The sequence below is a fragment of the Pleurodeles waltl genome, chromosome 4_1 (genome assembly GCF_031143425.1).
Source record: "Pleurodeles waltl isolate 20211129_DDA chromosome 4_1, aPleWal1.hap1.20221129, whole genome shotgun sequence".
Taxonomy (NCBI): domain Eukaryota; kingdom Metazoa; phylum Chordata; class Amphibia; order Caudata; family Salamandridae; genus Pleurodeles; species Pleurodeles waltl.
This window is the reverse complement of record NC_090442.1, coordinates 133,295,323-133,322,700: the sequence shown is the minus strand read 5'-3', so window position 1 is coordinate 133,322,700 and position 27,378 is coordinate 133,295,323. Positions and strand designations below refer to the sequence as shown.

Here is a 27,378-nt window from a genome sequence, read left to right as displayed (position 1 = left end):
GTGCAGGGGCCCCCAGGTGCCCCACGACACCCGTTCCCGCCAGCCAGGTTCTGGCGGTCAAAACCGCCAGAACCAGGCTGGCGGGAAGGGGGTCGGAATCCCCATGGCGGCGCTGCCTGCAGTGCCGCCATGGAGGATTCTTCAGACCAGGGGAAAACTGGCGGGAAACCGCCGGTTTCCCTTTTCTGACCGCGGCTTTACCGCCACGGTCAGAATTGGCATGGATGCACCGCCAGCCTGTTGGCGGTGCATCCGCGGTCCCCGGCCCTGGCGGTCTATGACCGCCAGGGTCGGAATGACCCCTTATATATTGTGTGAGACCACCTAGTCCGTAAAAGGAAATCCCACCTTCCCTCACTCACCCTACACAGCACCCACACTGTGCATTTTCTACACCCAGCAAGGTCTAGGAGCCCACGGATAATCTCTCGTGAACATAGCTCCACATCATTGATGAACCTCAACCCTTTTTGTGGTAACTACCCCTACCACCCAGTCAAGACCAGCAGCCCAGGGCAGGCGTACCCACACCAGTGTACCCAGGGCACAGACTGGTGGAACACAGGTACAGAGGCCACAGTCTCCCACTCCCAACATGCACGAACAAGTGGTACTGCCAGACCTGTGCCAGGGGACACAGACACAGGGGGCTAGGGCAAGTGCAAGGGTTGCAGTGGGCCGGGGGGGGCACAGGATGGATGCAGCAGCCCAGGTCGTAATATCAAAGGGATTGGGGGCTTACCAACATACCCAATACAGGTTGGCACAGATTGTCTCCATCCTGGAGCACAGTCAGAGGATGCAGCCGGAACAACACCAACAGGCCATGGAGCAGTGGAAAGAGCACAATGCCACAATGGCCACCATAGCTGGAGCACTGCTGCAGTTGGTCAAAAACCAGTCTGACACCCACACTGGACAAGAGGCCCACACAACAGCCCCGGACAACCAGCATCAGATGACCCCAGCAGCAGAAACATCCCAGGAACTACCCTCACAGGAAACCCAAGGGCCTACCATGTCATTCCATGAAGCTCCACAGCAAGCGCCCAAACGGACTCTCAGGCCAAGAAATGGCACTGGAACCCCAGCTAAGAACAAGGCCCCCTCCAACAATTAACTCTGCAACAAATGCAAAGCAACCATCCCACCCATTCACCAAGAACACTTTGCTAAGAGGCAATATGAAGTACTGTTAGACAAGATACTACCAACCAGGCTGCCACCATGTTGGTCTTGAGGACCCCCCCACCCTTATGACTTCCCATTGCTGTAAATAGCACAATTCACTCACTTCAACCAATAAAACACTTTTCACACCTGTAACACTGTCCCCTGTATTAAATTGCGAACAAAGTGGGGTATGGATGCAACTGGCAGAGAACAACTTTATTATCGATTCTGTGCATGATGGTAGTCCTGTGTGCCCAAATGGTGGCAAGTAGGAAATGTATATATTTTCAGTCAGTACCATGCAGAAGTGGGCCATGTATCGCCTATTATTACCAACCCCCCCCCTATATGACAGAGCACACTGACAGTATTAGTCAATAACCCCAATGACAGGCTTAAGTCCCACACAGTTATTGGAAGCAGAGTTGTATCAGTTGGTTCTTGGAATTTATATCTTCCTCTTCCTCATCATCACCATCACTCTCCTCATTTCTCAGAGGAATCTGATCAGGACCTATAGCACCCTCCACCTCCAAGAGGAGGATAGAATGTCTCACTGCCACGTTGTGCAGCATGCAGCAGGCCATCAGCATTCTACACACCTTATCAGGCCCATAGGCCACAGAACCCCCAGAGATATGAAGACACTGGAATCTAGCCTTCAGGAGACCTATAGTTCGCTCTATTACCCTCCTAGTACATCCATGGGCCTCATTGTAATTCCTCTCTGCATCCGTCCTGGGATTCCTCACTCGTGTCAGGAACCAACGCAAGTTTGGATAGCCAGAATCACCTAGAAAATGGTGCAATACAGACTCGTCATTGGTATGACCGTTAGTCAGACAGGCTGGTTTTCTGCAATGTGTCAGTGACTGACAGGCAAACTTATCTATGATCCACCCTCTGTCCTCTTGTAGTTGTTCCATCTTCTGTGACACACTACTGTTCCTCAAGACAAATGAATCATGGACTGAACCTGGGAACATGGCATTCACATGCGAAATGTACTGGTCTGCAGTACATACCAATTGGATGTTCATGGAGTGAAAGTTCTTCCTGTTTCTGTACACCTGTTCACTCACTCTTGGGGGGATGATAGCTATGTGGGTGCCATCGATGGCACCTATGACATGGGGAATGTTGGCAAAGGCAGAGAAGTCAGACTTGATGGCAGGGAGGTCAGTACTTTGGGGAAACCTCACATAGGACTGGAGATGTTGTGGAAATGCATTCAGAAATCTTGTCAGTACCTGGCTGAACATTGGCTATGAAAAACCAGCACCCATGCTCACTGTCACTTGAAATGAGCCTGTGGCTGGGAAATGGAGTGCGGAGAGCACCTGCACTTCAGTCGGAATGGCATGCTGATTACGTTTTCCCGGAGTTAGTGCAGGACCCAGTAATGCACAAAGGTCCTGAATAGTTGCACATGTGAGTCTGTAAGTGATTATGATCTGACACTCCACCGTGGTTCCCATATCCACAAGTGGTCTGTACACTGATGATGCCCTTCCTCGCCACAAGGGTCTGTACCTACGAGGGGTTCAAAAAGGAGTGATGAAAACACATATATAGGCACACTTGTCATCATTTGTGTACTGCATTTTTCATAGTTGTGTCTCCACAATAACTGCTACCTGACAGATATACATGTACATCACAATGAGGGAACAGAGTATTTCATGTGTGCTACAATACTGAATGGACAGAGGCCTAGGTGCTTCATGTGACTAGTAGGGCCTGCATTGTGAGTAGTAATTAATTCCAGATGTGTAGGTGATGGCAAAATGTCTGCCCACTGTAAATCTGCCCTTTTGTTGTGGAAGTGACCTCATACTGCTAGCGGTTGACGTCACAGCGAAAGGTGGTGTTTACCGCTGTTCGCACCCTCATTGGTTAACATGGATGCCAATGGAGAATCCTGGCGTATCATGATCGTCGCCGGCGGTGACGGTGCACACCGCCACGGAACGTACGCGCGTTCATCATCGTTTGATCACTTGACTCCCTGATCTCGTGCGGACAGGTACTCCACTATGTGTACTGCTGTCACCTGCCTCTGGCCATGGATGTGCCACGTGTTGCAGGGGAAAGGGCCCCGGCCTTCACCCAGGAAGAACTGGAGAAGATAGTTGATGGGGTCCTGCCCCTGTGCGCAAAACTGTACAGACTGCCAGAGGTACAGGTGAGTCTGGGTTTCGGGGTCACTGTGTGTGTGTAATGGATAGTGTTGATTGCACATATGTTTGCACCTCTGAGCCAGCATGGGCCATGGTGCATGGCACGCTGTGTGTGACTGTCCTGTATGTCTGAGAGTACTGTCCGTCCCGTAGTGGATTAATAGCCAGCTGTTCCTATCGTGCAAGTGCCTGACCTCTGTGTTCCATTTCTGTGTCACTCTTTTAGGTCAGTGCCCACCAGAAGAGGGCACATTGGTATGCCATTGCCAAGGAGGTACGGACATTGGGGGTCTACAACCGGCGGAGCACCAACTGTAGAAGAGGTGGGAGGAACTGCAGTGCTGGGCGCGAAAGATCAGTGAAGCCCAGCTGGGAAAGTCCTCCCAACGTGGAAGGGGTGCCCGTCGGGCACTGACCCCCCTCATGCGATGGATCCTGGCGGTGGCGTACCCAGACCTGGATGGGCGCTTGAAGGCTGCACAGCTGTCACAAGGGGGTGAGTACTCATTTACCATGCTTCAGTCTGGAAGGATGTGTGGGTGTGCATTAGGGTTCATGCTGCTTAGAGATAGGGAATTTGACTCGTGTTCATCTACTTTATGGTCCACAAAGGGTGTAGGGGTGTCTCTGCCAGGTTTCACCTACTTCTGCTCCTTATGTATTTCACGGGATGGGTGTAGACCAGTATTCTGGTCAGTAGTCAGGGGCATGGCCATGGGCACAGTAAACGGTGCTGCCTGTTTGGTGTGTTTTCTGGGTGGGTGTATGTCTGGCCATTATGTGCCTGCATTCAGCTATTTACAAGTGTCTCTCCTGTTTTGTCTCCCCATCCCTGTTCTCTTGTGTTGGTTTGGAACAGCATCAACATCCGGCGAGGGAGCTGAGGCACCGGCAAGTGGGGAGGCAGTGGCCCAAGGATCCTCCGAGGCAGAGACAACCGACGCCCAGGGGACCAGTGGGTGGGATGGCAAGGGGACTTCCACGGGGGAGGCTACTACCACAGGAGGTAGTGACTCCGAGATCTCCTCCGATGGGGGCTCCCCAGCGGTGGCGGACCCTAGTGCACACACCACTACCGTGACATCTTCCGCCACCCCCCATTCAATCACCGCCCTCCCTTCTGCTCCCCACTGAGTTGGCCGTGCCCGCCCACCCAGAAGGTTGGGCATCTCCTTCGCCCCAGGCACCTCCTCCCCTGCCCCAGTCAGCCCTGCTGCCCTCACAGAGGAGGCTATTGAGCTCCTGAGAACCATCTCTATAGGGCAGACAACCATCGTCAATGCCATCCAGGGGCTAGCATCAGAGGTGCAGCAGACAAATGTCTATCTGGATGGCCTTCACGGTGTCGTGTCTGCCCTACAGAGATCTTTTCATGCTCTGGCCTCCTCTCGGACGGCAGCCAGTTTCCCTGGCCATTCAGTCCCCCCTCCAACCTCCTCTACCCCTTCCAGCACCCCACTCCCTTCACCCGTTCAAAGCACACATTCTGACACGCAGGCACCCACCTCAACACACAAGAAGCACACTTCAAAACACAAGCACCACACCTCCCACCACAAGCATTCACACAACCAACAGACACCAGCACACACAACAACGTCCACTTCCCCAGTGTGCCCACCTCTTCTACCTCCGTCTGTCCCCTCTACATCCACACCCTCATGCACTGCACCTTCAGTCACTGTTGCTGCTCCTCTTCCTGCACTGACCACAATAGCTGACATCCATACATGCACTCCATACACCACACCTGGACTCACCACCTCTACTGTAGTTGACACATGCAGCACACTCACCAGACTTGCAGACACCCACACAACATACATCCACACTAGCTGTCTGTCCTCTCGCACTGTGTCCACCCCCCACCTCCCAAAACACAGAAACGCACCAATACACCCACCTATCAGACATCCACCACACCACAGCATACTGAGCAGCCACCTGCACCCACTACACGCACACCTATATAACATACATCCACACCCTCTGCCTCCACTCCCACACCCTCATCCACGCCCACCCCAATTGCTCCAAAGAAACGTTTCCTCTCCCGTGCTGACCTCTTCCAACCCTCTGGACACTGGCCCACCCCGTCTTGTCCCCAAACGTGCTCACCTCCTTGCCCTTTCCACCCCTTCCACATCACAGCCCACCCCTGTCCGCCCTTCACATTCCCGTGCCCTTTCCCCAGATAAGAAAAAGGCCCGGACTGAGCCTAGGCCATCTAGCCCCACCCGATCCAAACAGCCCCCACCTCCTTCAAAGGAGAAGCCCACCCCCCCTCCACCTTCCCAACGAAAGTCAAAGGCCCACCCCCGTCAAAAATCCCCCCCACCCCCTGCCCCCCTTTCGTGAGGTGCCTGGATGCTCATATGGTGCCCCATTAGGTGGAGTACCATGCACTTGTGGGAGTCAGGTTGGGACTGTTGTGGCCCATGGCAATTGTCGACATACGGACTGGCCATGGGCCCTGTTTAGACTGTTTGGCTCTGTGAGCTTCTGATTAAAGCTTCTGTGTGGCCTGTGTTTGGGCTGCACGCTGTTAAACCCTGGTCTTTTGTTTCATTTTTTATGGGTGTGGGGCATTTGTATGTACTATGGTCAAGTTGGATGGGCTTGTGTCGGGTAAGTACCTCTTGCTGTGGGGTGTATGACTTGTGCTGCTGTGAGGGGTTGGGGGGCGTAGCAGGGTGGGTATGTAACTGTGCCCTTTCCTCCCTTGTTTCGTAGGTTGCGGTACTTACCGCCGTCATCTTCGTCGGCTGTCTCAGTCGTGGAGGTACATGGCAAGGAGCAGGGCTGGCATGATCTGCAGCTCTCTATCCATGGCTGCCGCAGCGTATTCTGTGGGACTTCGGTGCGTGGTTCCTTAAATTTGGTTCATTTCCGTCTGGCTTTGTGTGGCGGTGGTTCCCGCCCCAGAACTGGCGGCGGACTGGTGGTTCATAATTTGATGGGCGGGTTGGGCTTTTCCGACGGCCTGTGTGCGGACTCTTCGGTCGTCATCGGCACTCCTCTCCTGGCGGTGGGTGGTTTGCGGGATGCCTGTGTTTCGTTTGGTTCATTATTTGGCGGTCTGGCCCGCTCCTCTGTTGGCGGTTTCTACCACCGGGGGAGCGGAACGGATCGCCATGTTCATAATGAGGGCCTTTGTCTTCTTCAGGTGGTTTGTTTGTAGGCACACATGGTTCTCATTTACCTGCCTTATATAGACACAGGGGCATTCTGGGAGTTATAGTTCAAAATGCCACTTTCAGAGTCCTTCATTAAATGTAGCTGTAAATGAGAACCATGTGTGCCTACAAACTAAAACCACATGTTTTTTCCTACTACGCATCTTATGAAAAATTCTCCCCTTTTTACCCTATGAGCTACAGAGGTCAGTGGTTACAGCGTTGGTCTCAGCCAGGCTGGACTACTGTAATGCCTTATATTTAGGCATTCATCAACGAGCATTAAAGATACTTCAAACTCTGCAGAATACTGCAGCCTGACTCCTTAGGCGAGTCCCCAAGTTTGAGTTGGTTTGAAAGGTTCTGGTGAAGTTTCATTGACTCCCTCTCAAGAATAGAATTGCTTTCAAGGCACCAGTGGCATAATGAAACTTGAGGGGGCCCCACTGCATGCACAATACATGGATGGGACCTCCTCTAGACTCTCTCAGGAGCTCTTAGGCCAGGGTATCATGTTGAGGGAGCCCCCTGGAGCCTTTGTTATGCCAATGCGAGGCACTCTGGCACACCAGGCTCTGCATGGCAGAGATCCTGATTATTTAAAGGGGAACTTCTCTTGGTACATTCACAGGACCCTGCGCTCAGCCATTTCCAAAACCATTAATGTTCCTAAAATTAAGAAAATGACTTGGTAACCTGCTTAGTTTTAGGAAACATCTTAAGACTTGGCTGTTCTCTCTCCCCGCTGATATCCTCTTATACAAGCTTCTGCCTCAGTTTTTATATTTTTCTAGCAGACTCTAACGCCAAGACGCCCTAGGGCATTTGCATGCCATATAAAACTATTCAATATTCAACTTACACCATGCACACCAATGGCTTGAACTGGAATGGTGTAGTCCCTGTACATACTTTGATGCTCCTCAATTGGATCTGTCTCTACCTTTTATAAGACTTGGTAATGTACAAGAACTGTTACACATTCTCCATAAGAATCACAGACACAGGTCAACATTTCAGGATTTTATATTAGGAATTATTAGGTAAATTATATTAAGTAGCATTGATCAGTTTAGCAGCAATGCCCAGATCATAAGTAATAAAACTCAGTAATAAATCCATCATAGAATCATCTTCCAAGAGTGGGTAAATGTGGGTTTTGTCAGTGGGGGCGCACAAGTCCAGAGGACTTTAGACAAGGGTTTTCACATATTACTACGTCTACCCAGGTCTCAGGATTTGCACCAATGAGGACCAGGCAAGAAGAAACATTTTACTACAGAATACATTCAAGGAGTCTCTTATAATACTATTACATTGAATAATTCAGAGGTTTCCAGAGTCTATTCAAATGACAAGAATTATAACATTGTATACCCAGTGCTCCAAGACAGCTAGGTTGTCCTTGGTTGGGTACATCCTATTCCCAAAGGCTGGGAAAACTCATATTTCCTGATTAGAGCAAACACAACATCAATGGTCACATGTTGTGATGCAGCATCATTTAAAAAATGGAAGAAAGTGCATTTTTGGTTATGTTAGCGCAAGCTCGATTCCAAACACATTAAAGCTTAGATGAGATAAACAACATTCACATGGTCAGCCATTAAGGATTTTCTAATTCCCTTTAAAGGGTCTAATCAGAGCATATTTGGACACTAAGGGCTTGGTTCACAAAGGAACTTACCCTTTTGAGTAAATGTACACTTTTGAGTAAGTTTACTACTTTTAGGCATTCACAAACTGCACTTTTGTAGTAGAACACAACTTTTGCAACAAGTCCAGCACTAAATATGGCCAACCAGTGGCCCTGCAAGAACCTGCCATAGAAAATAATTGTGGTAGGGACTTAAATAAAACCCTATGGGAAATAATATTAAATTAAACTATTTTAAATAGTTAAATATATAAATATAAATTATTGTTAAAAATATAAAAACAGTATATATGTAGGATATATTTACTACTAATAACCTATTCTAACTTTATATTAAACAAAATGTATTATTTTTATGGTTTTTGTTTTTGTTTATTTTTACAAGCGGCACATACAAACAAGGTAAAATCAAGCTCTATCAGTGGACGTCTTCATTGTCGGGTCTTGGCTTGATACACAATTCTGTAACATGATCATCCCCTTCACCATCTGCATCAATCACTGGAAGTGGCAAGAGTGTGACAGCGTTCAGAGTATTGCACCTCTTCTTAATGGCGGCCGCTGTGCGGCGCCTAGTGTGACCCCCTGACTGCTTTGGGCCAGGAGTACACTCGGCTCCACCAGCCTGCCTCCGTGCCCCTGACCCCGCTATTGCTGCAAAAGAAGTTGGAGGCCCTCCACCACCCGCAGGCACCCGCCTGCGCCTCATCCCTGGTGCCTAGTGGTAGGCGTGTCTAGTGTGCTTGTACCGTGTATTTCATTTCTATATTTCGTATTTCGTTTCTTGTAACTGGTTTTTCATTTTACACACTGTTTTTATCTTAAACTGTGCCCATTTTCTGCTCTGCTTTGTATTTTGCGCTCTAATATTGTGCCCGTTTTCTTTTCCGGCTCTCGCCTGTTACTCTGACCCAGCCACTGCGTCCCTTCTGGCCCGCCCCCTCGTGCCCCCATTGCATACTCCCTCCCGCCTCCCAGCTGCTCCTCCTATCTCCCACCTCCCCTTCTTAGTGGCGGGCGCTATGCGGCCGCGCCGCTGGCACGCCAGAGGCAAGCCCGTCTGTACCCATCCGCGCCTGGACCATGCCCAGCGCCGGTCCCTCTGGTCCACGCTCCTCCGCCCCCCCAAGCGCCACTACTCCTCCACAGAGCTCCTTGCTCTCAACCCCAGCCGGCACCCCGCCTGCGCCAAGGCCAACCCCAAACACACACACAGACCTTTCACATGCCACTCATACCACTTCTCCTGCACTCACACCAACAACACCGACAAGCACCACAGCAACACTAAACCCCCCAATCACCTCAACTTCATCCTCCTTAACACCCGCTCCGTCCACAAGCACACCATCGAGCTTTGGGACCTGCTCACCACAAACTGTCCCGACATCGCCTTCCTCACTGAAACATGGATGAACTCCTCATCAGAACCCGACATCGCCATAGCCATCCCAGAAGGTTACAAAATCACCCGTAGAGACTGCACCAACAAACCAGGAGGAGGTATCGCCATAATACACAGAAACTCCATCAAGATTTCCACCAACACCAACGACACCCTAGACAACGCAGAACACCTACACTTTCAGGTACACATCAACGCCAACACCCCCCTAAGAGGAACCCTCATTTACAGACCACCAGGACCCCGCCCCCATTCTGTGACACCATTGCCAACACTATCAGCTCCCACGCCCTCACCTCCACAGACTAATATTCCTTGGTCACCTTAACTTTCACCTAGAAAGCACCCACGACTGCAACTCCACGTCCCTGCTGGACAACTTTGCAAACCTCGGCCTCAAGCAACTGGTCACCTCAGCCACCCACTCAGCCGGACACACGCTAGACGTCATCTTCACCTCCAGTAGCCACATCACCTTCACTCACACCACCGAACTCCACTGGACTGACCACCACTGCGTCCACTTCTCCTTCCTGAAACCCACCACCAACAACATCGTACCCCCTACCGCAAGTGGAACAAGATCTCCAAAGAACACCTGATCTGAAACCCCGCACAAGCTCCACCTCCCAGCACCAACGACCCCAACACCGCCGCCCTCAACCTCACATGATGGCTAGAAACTTGTGCAAACTCCCACACCCCTTTCAAAACAAACAACAACACCCGCACCATCAAGACCGCCCCCGGTTTACAACAGTCTTCCAAACGAGAATGCAGAAAAATTGAGAAAGCCTGGGGCCAAGAACCCTCAATGAGCAACTTCTCCGCCCTCAAAACAGCCATGCGCAAACACCACCAACTCATCCGGACCACCAAACGGTCCTTCTACAAAAAACGCATAGACAACAACACACACAACAGCAAGGAACTTTTTGCCATCATCAAAGAACTCACCAAACCCAAATCCTGCACCATCGACCCTCCACACTCCCAAGCCCTCTGCAACTCCCTCTCCAACTACTTCCACCACAAAATCGCATACATACACGACAGCTTCACATCATCAGCACCCACCATCACCACCACCGATACAACCAATACCACAACACTCTACCGCACCAACCTACTGAACACCTGGACCCCCACCAAAGACGAAGAAATCGGCAAAACCATGAGCTCCACCCACTCAGGCTCCCCAACAGACCCTTGCCCCCACCACATCTTCAACAAGGCCTGCCAAATCATCGCTCCCCAGCTCTGGGCCATCATCAACAGTTCCTTCAACACCGCAACCTTCCCAGATATTTGGAAACACGCCGAAATCAATGCTCTTCTCAAAAAACCCAAAGCAGACCCTGAAGACCTCACAAACTACCGACCCATCTCTCTTCTACCCTTCCCCACAAAGGTCATGGAGAAGATAGTAAACGTACAACTGTCTCGCTTCCTAGAAGACAACAACATACTCAACGTCTCCCAGTCTGGATTCCGCAAAAACCACAGCATCGAGACCGCCCTCATTGCCTGTACAGAAGACACCAGGACCAGATTGGACAAGGGCAAAACCGTCGCCCTCATCCTCCTAGACCTCTCTGCAGCTTTTGACACCGTATGCCACCAAACCCTCCTCACGAGCCTTTTCGATGCCGGAATTCGCCACAAAGCCCTGGACTGGCTCACCTCCTTTCTCTCCAAAAGAACCCAAAGAGTTTGCCTCCCTCCTTTCCGGTCTACAGCCACCAAGACCATCTGTGGGGTCCCCCAAGGATCCTCCCTCAGCCCCACCCTTTTCAACATCTACATGGCTCCTCTCGCCAACATCCTCCGCTCCCACGGCCTCACCATCATTTCATACGCTGATGAAACCCAGCTCATCATCTCCCTCACTAGGAACTCAGCTACCACCAAGAACAACCTACACGCCGGACTCCTCGACATCGTCAACTGGATGACAGCAAGCCACCTCAAATTGAACTCAGAAAAAACAGAGATCATCATCTTCGGTCCCAACAAGACAGCATGGAACGACTCTTGGTGACCCACCACTCTTGTACCACCCCCAATACTCACCATCCATGCAAGCAATCTTGGCATCATACTGGACTCATCTCTCTCCATGAATCAGCAAATCAACACCATATCACCCTCCTGCTTCAACACCCTTCGCATGCTACGCAAGACTTTCAAATGGATTCCTTTAGAAACAAGAAGAACAGTGACCCTCGCCCTCATAAGCAGCAGACTAGACTACGGCAACGCCCTCTATGCAGGGACCACAGCCAAGCTTCAGAGAAAACTCCAGCGAATCCAGAACGCAGCCGCACGTCTCATCCTTAACCTCCCTCACCACGAACACGTCTCCACCCCCCTCAGATCCCTACACTGGCTGCCCATCAACAAAAGGATAATTTTAAAAATCCTTGTCCACTCTCACAAAGCCCTCCACAACATTGGACCGGCCTACCTCAACGAACGAATCAACTTCCACAAACCAACTCGACAGCTCCGCTCCGCCGACCTCGCTGCAGTCCCCCGCATCCAACGCACCACCTCCGGTGGCAGATCCTTCTCCCACCTCGCCGCCAAAACCTGGAACTCCCTCCGCACCAACATACGCAAGACCCAGGGCCTCCTAACCTTCAGAAAGCACCTCAAAACATGGCTTTTCAAGCAGTAACCCGCCCCACTCCCCAGCGCCTTGAGACCCTACCGGGTGAGTAGTTTGCTTAAGAAATGTATTTGATTGATTCAAAGATACACTGTCAGCAGCTAAAATCACTTGTTTGATAAAGTCTGCTATTTGTCAAGAGTTATGTTTGACCATGGGTCAACAAAATCTCAAAAGAGTGTGAAACTGTTACAATAAGCCAGTAACCCATATCAATCCCTGTGCACTTGTGAATACGGACTGCCTTTAGACATCTAGGCAGAGTCGTGGCTACTGGATCAAGTGGAGCCGAAAAATTAGCAACTGGCCCAGGGTGACAGATCGGACACATCATTGTGTGCAAGCCTCTATAGATGCTTTGCCACAAGGGAAAAGTTGGGAACCCACTAACGATATTAGCCTACCATTCCTGGAACATTCTGACTCCTCTTTGTGTCATGGGGGTTGTTCATTCTCAGGATTGTAGATATTTCCTCTTGGAACACTTCATTAGCTCCCTTCTTAATGTCATGTACTAGATACAGAACCTCCTTCTGACACTACTCTATTTTGTGGGGGACACCTTGGGTCCGTTCCCTGCCAAATGGTTCTATAAGGCAATGGCGTATTGTGTGCATGCATCTTGCATTGTTCAAGCCACCAGTAGGTCACCAAAACTAAGTTGCATGACAACTGCACAGTATCCATATTTTTCTTCAGCATCTGATTAAAGATTGAGAGTCTCTCTGTATTCCCCTGTGGGACTTTGTCTCATGACAATATTTTTTCTAAAACTGGAAATCAAAAATAAACTAACTATCCACATATAGAGGAATGGAAAAAGAATGCTTGGAACAAGCCAATGACAGAGAACCATTCGGCATCACAGGAGATTTCAAAGAGTATCATGGCAGGATTCAGTAACACAAGACAACATGTAATAACAATTTGATTCACATTTAGATTCTGGACTATACTCCATTTTTTATGTGATTTGTACAAACCCATCACAGGTAAGCCGGGGGGACTCCCTAATATTTACTTCAGGAGACCTTGCTGTAGCATCGATCTAATCATAAGCATAATTCCATAACTTCCTCAGGTGTGTGGTTGTATTGGGGTGTTCAGGAATACTATGCGTTCGGTTTTATGGTAATATTCACAGATTCAACATTTTCAATCAGACCAATATCTTTGTCTCTAAATACCAGACTTCCACTTTCATAGAATTGCTTAGGTTGGAAGGTAAGTATGAGAATGAACTGACTGCAGCTTCTCATGATTTCAGTTTAAAGTCTACATCCTCATTGTGTAGCTGAAGTTCTACACCATCCTGTGTGTAAAAGATCACACAATGTAGTTCGGAGAGTAGGTTGCTGCCCAACAAATTGACTTGACTTGAATCACATATTACAAACTAGTGATCCTTTTGAAGAAGCCCTACTTTTACTGAGTTTGTGCTTTGGTTCTTGGGGATACCTAAAACTTGGACCTTCTTTCCCGAGAGGGGTAGGCTTGGGTATAGCGAGTAGCTCCAGTATCGATCAGAAATTATATGGGAGAGCCATTAACCTTTCCATCTACATATGGCCCACTCTGCTCTACCTCCAGAAGTGTGCTAGCATACAATCATTCTACCCTATCAAGCATTACCATTGAGATTAATCAGAGTCCAGATGAATGGGACTGTCAAAAAACAGGAACTGTTGGAGATTATTTACACTCACAAAAGGCTTCTGTTGAACCTTTGGGTTAGGATTCAAAATATACTGCAGATTGACCATATTTTGTTGCATCATTGGAGCTAAGGCCATATTGGCATTATATGACCTTTCGACTTGCGTATTCTGCATTGACATCATAATCATGTTTGGCACCTGAGCCTAATTTTTCATTCGATTTGGGTTCAGTCTGCCTTCTCTGTTCCAGTGTTCCACCTTGTTACACATATGATATGCTGTGGTGTTCCTCAACATATTTTTCAACAGGTTTATGTCCATCCCTGCATTTTGATCATCTGCCCTTACTCAACCTCTGCCTTGAAGAACAAAATTCCCTGCCTGTAACATCTGACCGCCATCTTAGTAACCAACTTCCTGCATTCCTGCATCAACTCCAGGCATAGGATTTAGCCGTGTATCCGCCACCTATGGACCATTCTGACATTCTCTCTGCACCAATTTAGTCTGTGCCAACATATATTTCTCCTTAATCTTTTTCTGCTTCGCCTACAAATCATCACTACAATACTTTGGATAGTGCAGGATTTCATCCAAAGACCTTTGCTGCAAACATATCACATTCTGCTGTGTGTGGGAGCTAATTTCCGCGGCACAAACCAAGAAAAACTGTAGCAAGAAATCATTAAGATTTTCCCTTTGTAGATTTTTGACTCCACTGTTCTGTGTGAAAACTTGCCTCAACCTCTCATAATAAGCTTCGTGGGTAGTTCGGGTTGTTTTAAATCAATCAACCTCTTTCTGCAGAACTCTCATTTTTAAAGCATTTACCTGGTTATACTTGCCCATAAAAGTAGGAGTCTGAGTGTCTCATAGCTGTTCAGCATCTGGCCAAGCTACGGTCAATTTGTATTCTGCTCACAAGTCATTAAGAACCACAATGTCAAAGAAAGTGTTTAAATCCACCCCAATCACTTTCGAGCTCATCACAAACCTCTTCACTTGAATGTGTGATAGGTCTGGATTCTCCTGTAATATTGGAAACTGATTTGTAAACATAGAAAGATGACCACAAATACAGGGCACAAGCAAATGTCCAGCTCTATACACCTCTATTAACTGGTATGCTCTGATCTCCTTATCACTCTTACTAGTTTCCCCTTCCAGTCCACCTATATCTTATTTCTTTTTCTACTTCTTGCCTTCCTAGACCAACAATCCATTTGTCCTTCTGGGTGTTTCCCTGATAGAAATTGGGCCTCTAGTTGGCAGAGGTGTACTCCCTTGTCCAAGCAGGGACCACAATCCTAGACAGGGTAAGTCACAACACAACCCCAATTATCCTGTGCTCACCCTCTGGTAGCGTGGCACATAACAGGCAGGCTTAACTTAGAAGGTAATGTGTAAAGTGTTTGTGCAATAACTCATACAGTAACACTGTGAAAACACCTCAAAAATACACCACACAGGTTTAGAAAAATAGATAATATTTATTGGAATAAAATAAGGTAAAAGCAATGTACACAAGCAAAGTTATGAACGCTTAGAAACACGATAGCTCCAACTGGGACTATCACGGCATAGTTGACGAAGTCATTCCCAATAATCCGACACCACAGTCGTCGGTCACGGAGTCACACAGACCCCCAGGATTAGTACCTCTGAAAACAAAGAAACAAAGACACTGCACGGAGTAAGTGGAATGAAGCATCGCTGGAGCCGGTGCGGCGTTAGTTCCTTACGGTGTCCGGGGAGGTGAGGCATCGGTTCCGTACTGCAAGGCAGGGGAGGCAAAGCATCAGATCTTTCCAGTTGCTGGGAGGAGCAGGTGTGGCATCAGTGGTGAGGCATCAGTTCCTTGGGACCCAGTGGGGTCTATGAATCCAGTCGGTCAAGTCGTGATTAGTCGACTTTGCAGTGTCGCGATCACACTGCGTGATGCCAGTGGTGTAGGGGCATCGTTGGACTTGCATTGTAGGCCATGGTCGCTGAGTGCAGCCAGGTCCATGGAGCGAGAGCAGCTGCAGAATCAGTGCTGGCATCGCTGAAGTCAGTGAACTAGCTAAAAGCTAGTAGATGTTGGCCCTGAGACTTCAGAACAGGAGTCAAGCTCAATCCAAGCCCTTGGAGAGCACTTTTGAGGAAGGCAGAGTCCTTCCAACACAGTCAAGTGCCAGCAGGCAGCAGGGCAACAAGCAGGGCAGCGGTCTTTCTCAGCAAAGCAGTGATTTGGTGGGGTCAGAGACCCAGTTTATATACCCCAAAATGCCTTTGAAGTGGGGGAAACTTCAAAGAGTGGTTTTGAAGTGCACAAGTTCCCCTTTCAGCCCAGTCCTGTCTACATGATCCCTGTGGGGAGTTATCAGTCCTTTGTCTGAGGACAGGCCACTGGCCTTTGAAATGTCTCCCTTCCTGCCCAGGGAGAACCATTTAGTATTCACATGAACGCAGATGTGACTGAGAGCCTCATTATGAGCTTGGCAGGTGGGGGAGGCTGCCCGCTAAACTCATTAGGTTGGAATACCGCCAGTTCGGTCTTCCGCCTGCTGGCCCTATTATGAGTTTTGTGCTGGGCCAGCAGGCGGAAACAGAGTTTCCACCCGCTGACCCAGCAGGAAACTACCCACAACATTGACGCCGGCTCGTAATCAAGCTGGCAGCAATGTTGCAGTGCGTCAGGCAGTGAAAAGCGTGACAGGGCTGCCCATCGGGCCCCCTACCTTGCCCATTCCAAGTGCATGGGCAGAGCAGGGGCCCCAGGTAGCCCATCTACTCCAGCTGGCGGATACGGGAGTCGTAGCCCCCAGGGCAGCGCTGCTTGCAGTGCTGCACTGGTAGATTAAGACCAACGGTACTGCCAGGTCGTTGGCTGGCGAAAAAGCGGCGGTGTCGCTAGTCGGACCGTGGTGCTTTCGCCACGGTCATAATGAGACTGTCGGACCGCCATCGTAATGAGGGCCCGGGTGCCCTGTGTTTATGGCTGTCTGGATGGAATGCACAAGGGGAGCTTCCAACCAGCACAGACCAGATGTGGATTGGAGACAGGGCTGCAAGCCACAGATAGCAGTGAGTGCAGAGAAATGCACAATTTCTAAAAGTGGCATTTCTGAAATAGTAATATTAAATCCAATTTAACCAGTAAGCAGGATCTTTTATTACCATTCTGGCAATACTAACATGGCAGAGCTACTCCTTCCAGATCTGCATCTGCCACTTGAAAGTATATAAGGGCAGTTCTTATGCTAGTCTATGAAAGGAGCAGACCTCACAGTAGTGAGTTCTTCACTACCAGGACATGTAAAACACATAGGTCCATGTCATGCCTTTTACTTACATAGCACCCTGCCCTATGGGTTACCCATGGCCTACCTCAGGGGTGATCCTATGTAGAAAAAGGGGACTTTAAGGCTTGGCAAGTAGTTTTAAATGCCATGTCAAAGTGGCAGTGGAACTGCACACACAAGCCTAGCAATGGCAGGCCTGAGACATGGTTAAGGGGCTACTTATGTGGATGGTACAATCAGTGCTGCAGGCCCACTAGCAGTATTTAATTTACAGGCCCTGGGCACCTCTTGTGCACGTTACTAGGGACTTACAAGTAAATTAAATATGCCAGTTGAGTATGACCCAATGTTACCATGGTTAGGGGAGGGCAAATGCACTTTAGCACTTATCAGCTGTGGTAAAGTACCCAGAGTCCTAAAACCAGCAAAAACAGGGTCAGAAAAATGGAGGGAGGAAGGCAAAAGGTTGGGGGATGACCACCCTAAGGCTGTCGGGTTTAACATTCTCCATTTTCTGATACAACATATTAACTCACTAACATGTAACGTCAAACACAGTGTTCTTATATTCTTTATAGTATCATAAATTTGTGAATGTTCTGAAATTCTTCTTGAATTCCTGACATTTATTCAAATCAACTCCAAACTCTGCATGAGTTTTACAAGCACGTTTCACAGCCTCCCTACTCAAAAACATAACCTCTTCTTAATTGTACTGATCTATGAATTGTAACTCCTAACTTTCTTTGGCAAGCTCCTAAAATTCTGCTATTAGTCTCAAAATACACAGTTCTCTAGGAGATGTATCCCTTTCCTGAATTGGTGACTCTGGATATGCCTCAGCACCAATAATGGGTACATTTATACGCGGGACTCCTCCTGTACGAGGTTGTGCTCCCAACTCTGGGGTAGATGTGTTGGAGCTGTGGTAACCACAGACTTACCTGGTGTTGTAATAATAAAAGTAATACTAGTTGCTCTTAAGAATGTATCTGGAGTGACCTCCCTCTGGGAAACTCTGATCAACAGCAGCACTCCCACCTGTACCTGCATTTGTTCTTCCCTCCCACAGCTTCCACTAACACTAAGGGATGTTGGTTCCCTGTAGTAAGTAAGATGAATAACATTGTATGGAGGTGCTTGAGAATGTACCAAATTGTCCAAAATATCTTCATTGGTGTCACTGTCACTCTCATCTCTTTACCCCTTTACTCCTTGTCCCCACCTCCTGATTTTATTCTCTCTGTTCTTCACTTTACCAACAGAGGATGCCTGCCTACACCCTCAATCATATTGCTTTGTCATCCCTGCTGCTCTGTATCCCACTTTGCAGCCATCCAGCTATGGACCTTGAGCAGGTCATGTCAGGGGCCTCATTTCATACAACACTTGCCTTAGGTTCTCATTTATTCTCAAATTAGGTGTATCACAGGGGACACTCAATCACCCTTCATTTGCTGTGATTTTATTCCAATGCTTGATCTGAATACAAGAGTCTAACTAGACTTTGGTAGTCATATAATTAATGGTTTGCCCTCTGGAGGGGCCTCCTCACCCTCAAGGACTGGTATTTTAACATTACTTCTCAACATAGCTCTTATTTTCGAAAATAATTTCATGTTTGCTATTCGTACAATGCAACACTGAATTTTAAACTCCAAATTGAAATACCCGGCAGTTCCCAACAAATTACAATGTAATCCTCGACGACACAGACAGCCAATCCTAGGACAACACCACTGAACAGACCACTCACAATGTGACACCCAATTACATTACAACCAATCCTAGCATGGCACACACTCTAACCAACTAAACTTGGAGCAACACATAATGATCTAACTAGCATCACCTCACAGGGGCTATCACTACACTCGATCAGCTTTGCAAAAGTTAAAATATCAAACTACAACACTAACTCTTGTCTGCGCCACTAAAAATATATAGATCCAGCAACCACGCTAGGCATAAATGTAATAGTCCCTCCCTGCACCATCAAACAAAGTAATGTCTCGATCAGCTGGAACTCAATGCGACATGCACAGTCCGGACAATAATCCCAGTTAGTACAATTTCACAATAGTAGTTTAGTAAGTCCCTAACTTGGTGTGGCCGATAGCACCCCAACTTTAACAGACAAATCGAAAAACCTTTTAATGTGACTCTGAATCTATCCCAGGATTGTGGATTACAACACATCTGATAAATTAATATTCAACGGTGCAGGCATTACATGTGAAAAATCACTTCAAATCTCAATTTCAACATGGAGGTCTTTTGGACCCAAAATTGACATTGCAACTCAAAACACAACAAATAATCAAAAAACTCAAACACTACAGCGCTTGACAACTTACAATCAAAAATGTATAACCCTACTTATACTCCTAGGATACGGCAACCACTTTCATGAATGCTGAAACACCATCAATATTCCAAATGGAACCATGGAAGCTCGAGAATGTAGACGAGGTCAGGCAGATTTTACCTCTTTATGGAGCACATTTTAAATCTAAGCCTTGCCGGAAACCATCTCCTACCAAACTGATGGAGCTCTTTGATTCGTGCAAACTCTAGTGCAAATTCAGGGGCCCATTAAGGGCTCTATTTCCAGCTAAGGCTAAACATCAAAACCAATACATTTCAATGAGGTGTAGCACATTAGGTCCAACAAGGAAGGCAGAGTGATTCATTTCAAACCATAAAGGTTTATTAAGCGATTAGCAAAATTATAAATTCAAACCATCCAATCAGTTAAAAATGTGCAATCAATACATGAATGTGTTAGTTAAAATATAGCTGAAAGCAATTCAAAAGTCATGAAAACCGAGGTGAACCATGCTAAAGTTGTCTCAAAAAGGAAAGTTAAGTAAAAGTAGTTCTCCCATAAAGAGATCACATTACTCTGCTAAGTCAGTGAAAGGTTCTCCTAGTAAGTCAGAAAATAGGGATTCTGAATTCCCCTGTACATTGCACTAGTTTAAATCACACAATTCTAACATTTGATACGCCTGCATATGGGTCCCATATAATCAAGTTAAAGAAAACATAGAATCATTTTCTGAAGCTCCCTGTAGGAAAGTACCATCTTGCCTAGCATGTTACCCTCATTTTTACTTGTGTGTATGTTTGTTTTTGCCTGTGTCACTGGGATCCTGCTAGCCAGGACCCAAGTGCTCATAAAGTCATCCAGCATAGAGCCCGGGTACTGCCAAACTAGCTCTCTGGGGTTTTCCTGGCAGCTGCAGCTGCTGCCAACCCTCAGACAGGTTTCTGCCCTCCTGGGGTCTGGGCAGCCCAGTCCCAGGAAGGCAGAACAAAGAATTTCCTCTGAGAGGGTGTTACACCCTCTCCCTTTGGAAATAGGTGTGAAGGGCTGGGGAGGAGTAGCCTCCCCCAGCCTCTGAAAATGCTTTGAAGGGCACAAATGGTACCCTCCTTGCATAAGCCAGTCTACACCAGTTCAGGGATCCCCCCAGCCCTGTTCTGGTGCGAAACTGGACAAAGGAAAGGGGAGCGACGACTCCCCTGACCTGCACCTCCCCAGGGGAGGTGCCCAGAGCTCCTCCAGTGTGTCCCAGACCTCTGCCATCTTAGATACAGAGGTGTGAGGGCACAATGGACAGCTCTGAGTGGCCAGTGCCAGCAGGTGACGTCAGAGACCCCTCCTGATAGGTGCTTACCTCTCTCTGTAGCCAATCCTCCTCTGAGAACTATTTAGGGTCTCTCCTGTGGGTTTCTCTTCAGGTTCCTCTGCATTTCTCTCTTCGACTTCTGCCAAGGATCGACCGCTGACTGCTCCAGGACGCCTGCATAACTACAACAAAGTAGCAAGAAGACTACCAGCAACATTGTGGCGCCTAATCCTGCCGGCTTTCTCGACTGCTTCCTGGTGGTGCATGCTCTGAGGGCTGTCTGCCTTCACTCTGCACTGGAAATCCCGAAGAAATCTCCCGTGGGTTGCCGGAGTCATTCCCCTGGTACGCCAGGCACCAAACTTCTGCTTCACCGGTCCTCTGGGTCCCCTCTCATCTCGACGAGCGTGGTCCCTGGAACACAGGAGCTGGATCCAAGTGACCCCCACAGTCCAGTGGTCCTTCTGTCCAAGCTTGGTGGAGGTAAGTCCTTGCCTCCCCCTGCCAGACAGTAATCCTGTGTACTGCGTGAACTGCAGCTGCTAGGGCCTCTGTGCACTCTTGCTAGGATTCCTTCGTGCAAAGCCTAGCCCAGGTCCCCAGCACTCTGTCCTGCATTGCCCAATTCTCTGAGTTGACTACCGGCTCCGTGGGACCTTCTTTTGTGTTTGCTGGGTCGACCGCCATCCTCAGATCTTCTAAGCGCCTGTTCAGGTGCGTGTGCTGCCTGCTTCTGCATGGGCTCTCTGTGTTGCTGAGCACCCCCTCTGTCTCCTCCTCCAAGGGGCGACCTCCTGGTCCTTCCTGGGCCCTGGCAGCACCCAAAAACCTCAACCTCAACTCTTGCAGCTAGCAAGGCTTGTTTGCGGTCTTTCTGCGTGGAACCAACTCTGCATCCACCAGCACTTCATGGGACATCTGACCAAAGGAGAAGTTCTTTGCACCTTCCCTTGTTGCAGAATCTTCGTCTTCTTCCACCCAGAAGCAGCCCTTTTGCACCTTCATCCGGGATTTAGTGGGCTCCTGCCCCCCCTGGACACTTTTGTGACTTTTGGACTTGGTCCCCTTCCTTTACACGTCCTCAGGTCCAGGAATCCGTCTTCAGTGCTTTGCAGTCAGTTGTTGTTCTTGCAGAATCCCCTATCTCGACTTTACTGCCTTTCTGGGGTAGTTGGGTAACTTTACTCCTACTTTTCAGGGTCTTGGGGTGGGATATCTTTGACACCCTTAGTGTTTTCTTACACTCCCAGCGACCCTCTACACACTACACTAGGCCTGGGGTCCCTTCGTGGTTCGCATTCCACTTTTGGAGTATTTGGTTTGTGTTGCCCCTAGGCCTATTGTCTCCTATTGCATTCTATTATGTTCTACAGTGTTTGCACTACTTTTCTAACTGTTACTTACCTGACTTTTGGTTTGTGTGTATATTTTGTGTATATTACTTACCTCCTAAGGGAGTATATCCTCTGAGATACTTTTGGCATATTGTCACTAAAATAAAGTACCTTTATTTTTAGTAACTCTGAGCATTGTGCTTCTTATGATATAGTACTAAGTGACATAAGTGGTATAGTAGGAGCTTTGCATGTCTCCTAGTTCAGCCTAAGCTGCCCTGCTATAGCTACCCCTATCAGCCTAAGCTGCTAGAACACCTCTAATCTACTAATAAGGGATAGCTGGACCTGGCACAAGGTGTAAGTACCACTTGGTACCCACTATAAGCCAGGTCAGCCTCCTACACTCCCACACAATAAAGTTTCTTTAAATGTCCTTCAAACTTATAGTTATCGGTAATATAATGAGATACATTGGATCAAGCTGTAGTCTGCAGGTGCAGTGCAACACCTTGTTAGTGGATTCTTCAACGATCACATAAAATAAAACATTTTACGAGAACAGAAATCCAAAGACAAATCGAAATAAAACATATGTATCAGGAAAAAGTAAAGACGTTATATGAAGCAAGATGGCAACCAGATGTTAGCAATTTTAAAATACAGGCCTACATTAGCTATAGTCAATATAAACAAAAACAACACACAATCAGCTCATTTGTGTGTTACATGTTAGTTTCACAAAACTCTCAATATGAAAAATATCTCTACCATCATTTCAAATTGCTGAAGTAACTTTCTGTATTGTTTTATTTGTAAAAACAATGTTGCTTTGTTGTCCATTTGCAGCTTGTATTTTCAGTTATTGAGCTATGTAAAATAAACGTACCCTCGAAACACTCTGCATGTATAATTTTGGGACATATGTTTGCTATTGTACAGTCAACACTTCATAGTTTTTGGATTACCCAGTTACATGCTATCTTGTTTTATTTTTTGGCATATTTTATGATGCTGAATATTATCAGGTGCAGAAGGAAAGAGTATTGAATCATGTCAACCAGTATGATTTAATGGATAACCTTATGGTTAGCAGATGCAGCTAACCTACAAATGGTTTCACATCTTTACAATTTAGTTTACTTTCACGAGCACACAGAACATTGCAAAAATTATTCCTGGGTGCTAGCCTGGTGCACAAAGATAAGCAGCATATTTGTGAATGTAGTTTAATATTGAAAATATTATTAAGCAACACATTGCCTAAAGCCATAGTGCAGAATTTTAAAAATCATAAGAAGGAACTCATAAAATTCGCTAGAACCCAGAAGGATGTTACAATTAAACTAATAGTAGACGTAACATTCCCTATTACCTTAAATGGCCTGGGTAGGTCCGGATACTTGAAACGATGGATGATCAGACCTAGAGTTGTAAGTCCAATGAAAAGCCAGCGAGAGAAGCTAAAGAAATTCAACAGCCCATAAAGATCTCCAATCGATACCATCACAAATAAGAGAGGCAACTGGGAAGCAAAAGAAGAACATGATTATTGTAGGTTAACAAGGTCCATGTAGGTATCATTGTTGAAAACAAATTCTTGAATTTAGCACAATGTCAATTAATGTATTGTCGTTTACAGCCGATGTACAAAAAAGAGGATATGACCCAACCAATTATTTTAGAAATACTTTATCTTAAACATAGTTCTTTGCAGCATGAATAACAATTAAAATATTTACAATGAGTGCTCAGTGTGATAAGTGAACACACAGTGCTCGGGAAAGAGTGTTCCTAAAGCAAAGAAAACGGCGCAAAGTTAAAAAAAAGAGCAATTTATTTTTTCAATAAAGAAAGACACCTTCCAAAAAGCAAAGTTCATAAATGATGGAAATTATTTGATGTTTAAAGTGTCTTAATAAAGTCTTTTTACCGAAAGATTGTCAAGGGCGTTTTAACATTAATGGGAACTGTGCTAAATTCTATGTTAGGACCGGAGACTTCAAATTATGCTTCTCTTTCCTTTACTGCAAAAAACACAGCAGCCAATGAAATCACAGAAAACAAATACAACATTTCCATGAACCCAAATGTCCATCACTCATAATGACCCACCAATCAGGTACCATCCTTACACACATAACCCCTTGAATCTGCACTCCTTTCTCTTTCTGTGCTGCTGACACAGGGTGAGATAATTGCCTTTCTTTCCCTTGTCTATGCAAATGTCTACTGATTTATTTATGTTATCTCCTCGCATGGTGTGGCACGCGATTAGTGATCATAGGCGCCTAATGACTGTAATAATTGCCGGCTTTAGGCACTGTCGGGAATGTGTTCCTGCTCGTAATCAGGCCTGTATGGAGTGGGAGTGGGAGCTTTTCCAGCAGTGTGTCACCTGCGCTTACAGGAACCTGTCCTCTCTCCATCTCAGGTGCCGCGCATGCACAGTACAGCCACGTTTCAAGCATCGGCTTGGTGTGCACCCGGAGACCCCCGTCACACCGCAGTGAGGCACAAAGGACTTCATTGATCCTCTGGTTTCCTCCCCACACCGCTCGCGGCTGTTCAAAATGTTTCAGGGCTCTGCTCTAGGGGATCAAATGCCTCCGTCCACATGGATAAGACTGGCCTGGGTGATTCCATCGCTCCTTTGCACCTGCTAGGGCTTCCCTGCCCACTCTTTGGTTCCTCCTATCATACCTCTGAACACATGCTCCTCTGGGGCTTTTACTGATGCTCTGCATCAATATGGCACATACTCATGGCAAGGAGGATCAGTATGGCGACTTCCCTGATGTCCCTTATGACCAGCACATTGAGGAAAGATTGGTAGAGGCTCTAGACTTCCACGTGTGGGACTCACGTAAAGCCTTAACAAGAGCCCTCCGCCCCTTTGCTCAGCCTATCTTTAATTTTGGGAGGAGGGAATTTGATGCAGTCTTGGGGCACCACTCCTTCCCCCCTTAGAGGTGAAATCATCAGAGCCTTGCCCTTCTTATAGACAGACCCTGGATAAAATGGCAAACTCTGCACTACTCAATGATGAGTATGGTCCTTCTGAAACACCAGGACCTTCTGAGTCCTCTCAAGGGGCGCTCCTCTTTTCAGATGACCCAGGTTCCCAAAATTCTGACTCTGACCAATCTCAAATGGAATTGCGAGCTTTCACTAAATGCAAGTACAAGTGCCATAATACCAGCGAGGCGCTCTCTGCACCTCAGAGAAAATATTTACAGTTTAACCCTGACAAGAACATCCACCCTTGATCGACAAAATGGGTCCCATGCCAGGAGGTAGTGGATTACGTACAATCATGTTTGCAAAAGGGGTTCGAAAGAGAAGTGCGTAACACCTTGCACTCCAAGTGCCCTTGCCTCTCCCTCCCAGGTAAAGTGCCTGTCACATTGGATTTCAACCCTAACATGGCGACCTTCCTCAAAAAAGCATGCCAAAGACCCAAAAAAGGGTGTTAACCAGGTCAGGTGGGGATGTCAAGATAAACTGCTAGATGAATCTGGCCATCTCACCAAAATCCTCAACCTGCTGGTTGAGGCCAAAAACTCAAATTCTATGGTAGACTCTGACATCCTTTTGGAATGGTCCCAGAAGGCCATTTGCCTTCTAGGCAATGCCAATTGTGCCATGTCTGAGGAGAGGCGCAAATCCTGTCTCATCCGCATTGATCCAAAATTGGCACAGCAGGCTCCCTCTGTAGCAGGCCCGTTAGTGAACAGTCTTCTCTTAGGGGATAAGTTTGCTAAGGACTTATGTAAATATGTGGTTACCTTTATGGCGTTGGATGAATACCAATCATCAATAAAGAAGGTATTCAACTTTGTCCTCTTTGCCCAGGCCAGGCATTAGAGGGGTTGTGTGTCAGGCCTCATCCAGAGGTTATTACTCTAGCAGAGAAAGAGGAATAGCCAACTACTCAGCTCCAACAATTTCTAACCCTCCCGCAAAAGAGGAAGCAAGGGCAGTTTCACAGAAAGAATGCACAAGGAAGACAATCACCAGTGGACTCCTCCTATTCAGGTAATAGTGATTCCTTGTTCAGGGGTTTTCTTAGGGGGCAAAGTGAGATTGTTCTTACAAAATTGGAAGCTGATTACACATAATGCTTGGGTTCTGGAAACGGTGCAGAGGATCCCGCTGTTATTTTTTCACCTCCCGTCCAGGAAACTCTACCTTTTCCTCTCCATTTTCCCAACACAAGAGTCTTTTTCTAGACTAGAAAATTTCAGAGTTACTCTGCAAGGAAGCGATACCTTGTTCTTGTCATCATCCGAGCATCTTTGTAAGCACCACTTTTCTCATCCAGAAGAAGGGCTGGGGTTTCCACATAGTTCCCAACCTTTGTCAGTTCAATTCTTGCACTGTCTACAGACGTTTCAAGATGAAGGACATCCATCCTCTTCGGGATCTTTTACAAGAATGGGATCGGATGGTGCATCTCAATCTAAAGTACATGTATTTATCAGTCCCGATATTTGCACCCCATTAGATGTTTCTTCAGTTTTTTTGGTGCGATCAATGCTACAAGTTAACAGCTCTTCCTTTTGGTCTGTCCTCTGCCCCTCGATGTTTCACCAAGCTGGTGCGCCCTATTGTTCTATGCCTTAGAGAGAAGGAAGTATGCCTGATCCTCATTTTAGACAACATCCTCAATATGGCGCAACACGGTGCTACCATCTCTCCTGGACACTGCAACTTCTTCAAGACCAAGGGTTTATTATAAACAGTGAGAAGTCTCAGTTAATCCCAGCCCAGACCTTGCAGTTTCTGCGGTTCCAAATAGACTCGCTGGCAGCCCAACTCCCACTCCCTTTAGCAAAGAGACTCTCAATAAAGAAAAAAATGAGGAAGGCTTTGGCAGCTCCATCGATATCTTTGAGGATCCTCAGGACATATTCCCTCACCTGCTCCATTATCGGACTCTTCAACACCTCACAATTCTGCATCTCCGCAAGGGACTATCATGTGCGTCACATATAACACTGTCTCAAGAGGCTAAGACGGAGATTTCCTGGTGGCTGACTCATATAGACAACTTGAATGGCAAGGCGATATTTGCCTCGATTCTGAAGTAATCATAGAGTCAGATGCCAGCAGATGGGGTTGGGGTGCAAGGTGCAGTGCAGTGGAGACAGGGAGGTGGGGTTGGGGGTTCAGATAGTCCCTGGAGGAACTTCAACTTCATAT

The 27,378-nt window shown here is 47.3% G+C and overlaps 1 protein-coding gene across 1 annotated transcript in view; it reads right to left on the bottom strand.

Moving 5' to 3' along the window:
• The window catches only part of LOC138287137 (cystine/glutamate transporter-like), a 46,974-nt gene extending 19,870 nt beyond the window's left edge, over window positions 1–27,104 (bottom strand). Inside the window, exons 1-2 of the mRNA XM_069227496.1 lie at window positions 27,096–27,104; window positions 23,549–23,698 (exon numbers count right to left, since the gene is read on the bottom strand). Of these exons, the coding sequence (XP_069083597.1) occupies window positions 23,549–23,698; window positions 27,096–27,104 (159 nt within the window). The remainder of the gene's footprint in view (window positions 1–23,548; window positions 23,699–27,095) is intronic.
• Between the last annotated feature and the right edge of the window lie 274 nt (window positions 27,105–27,378).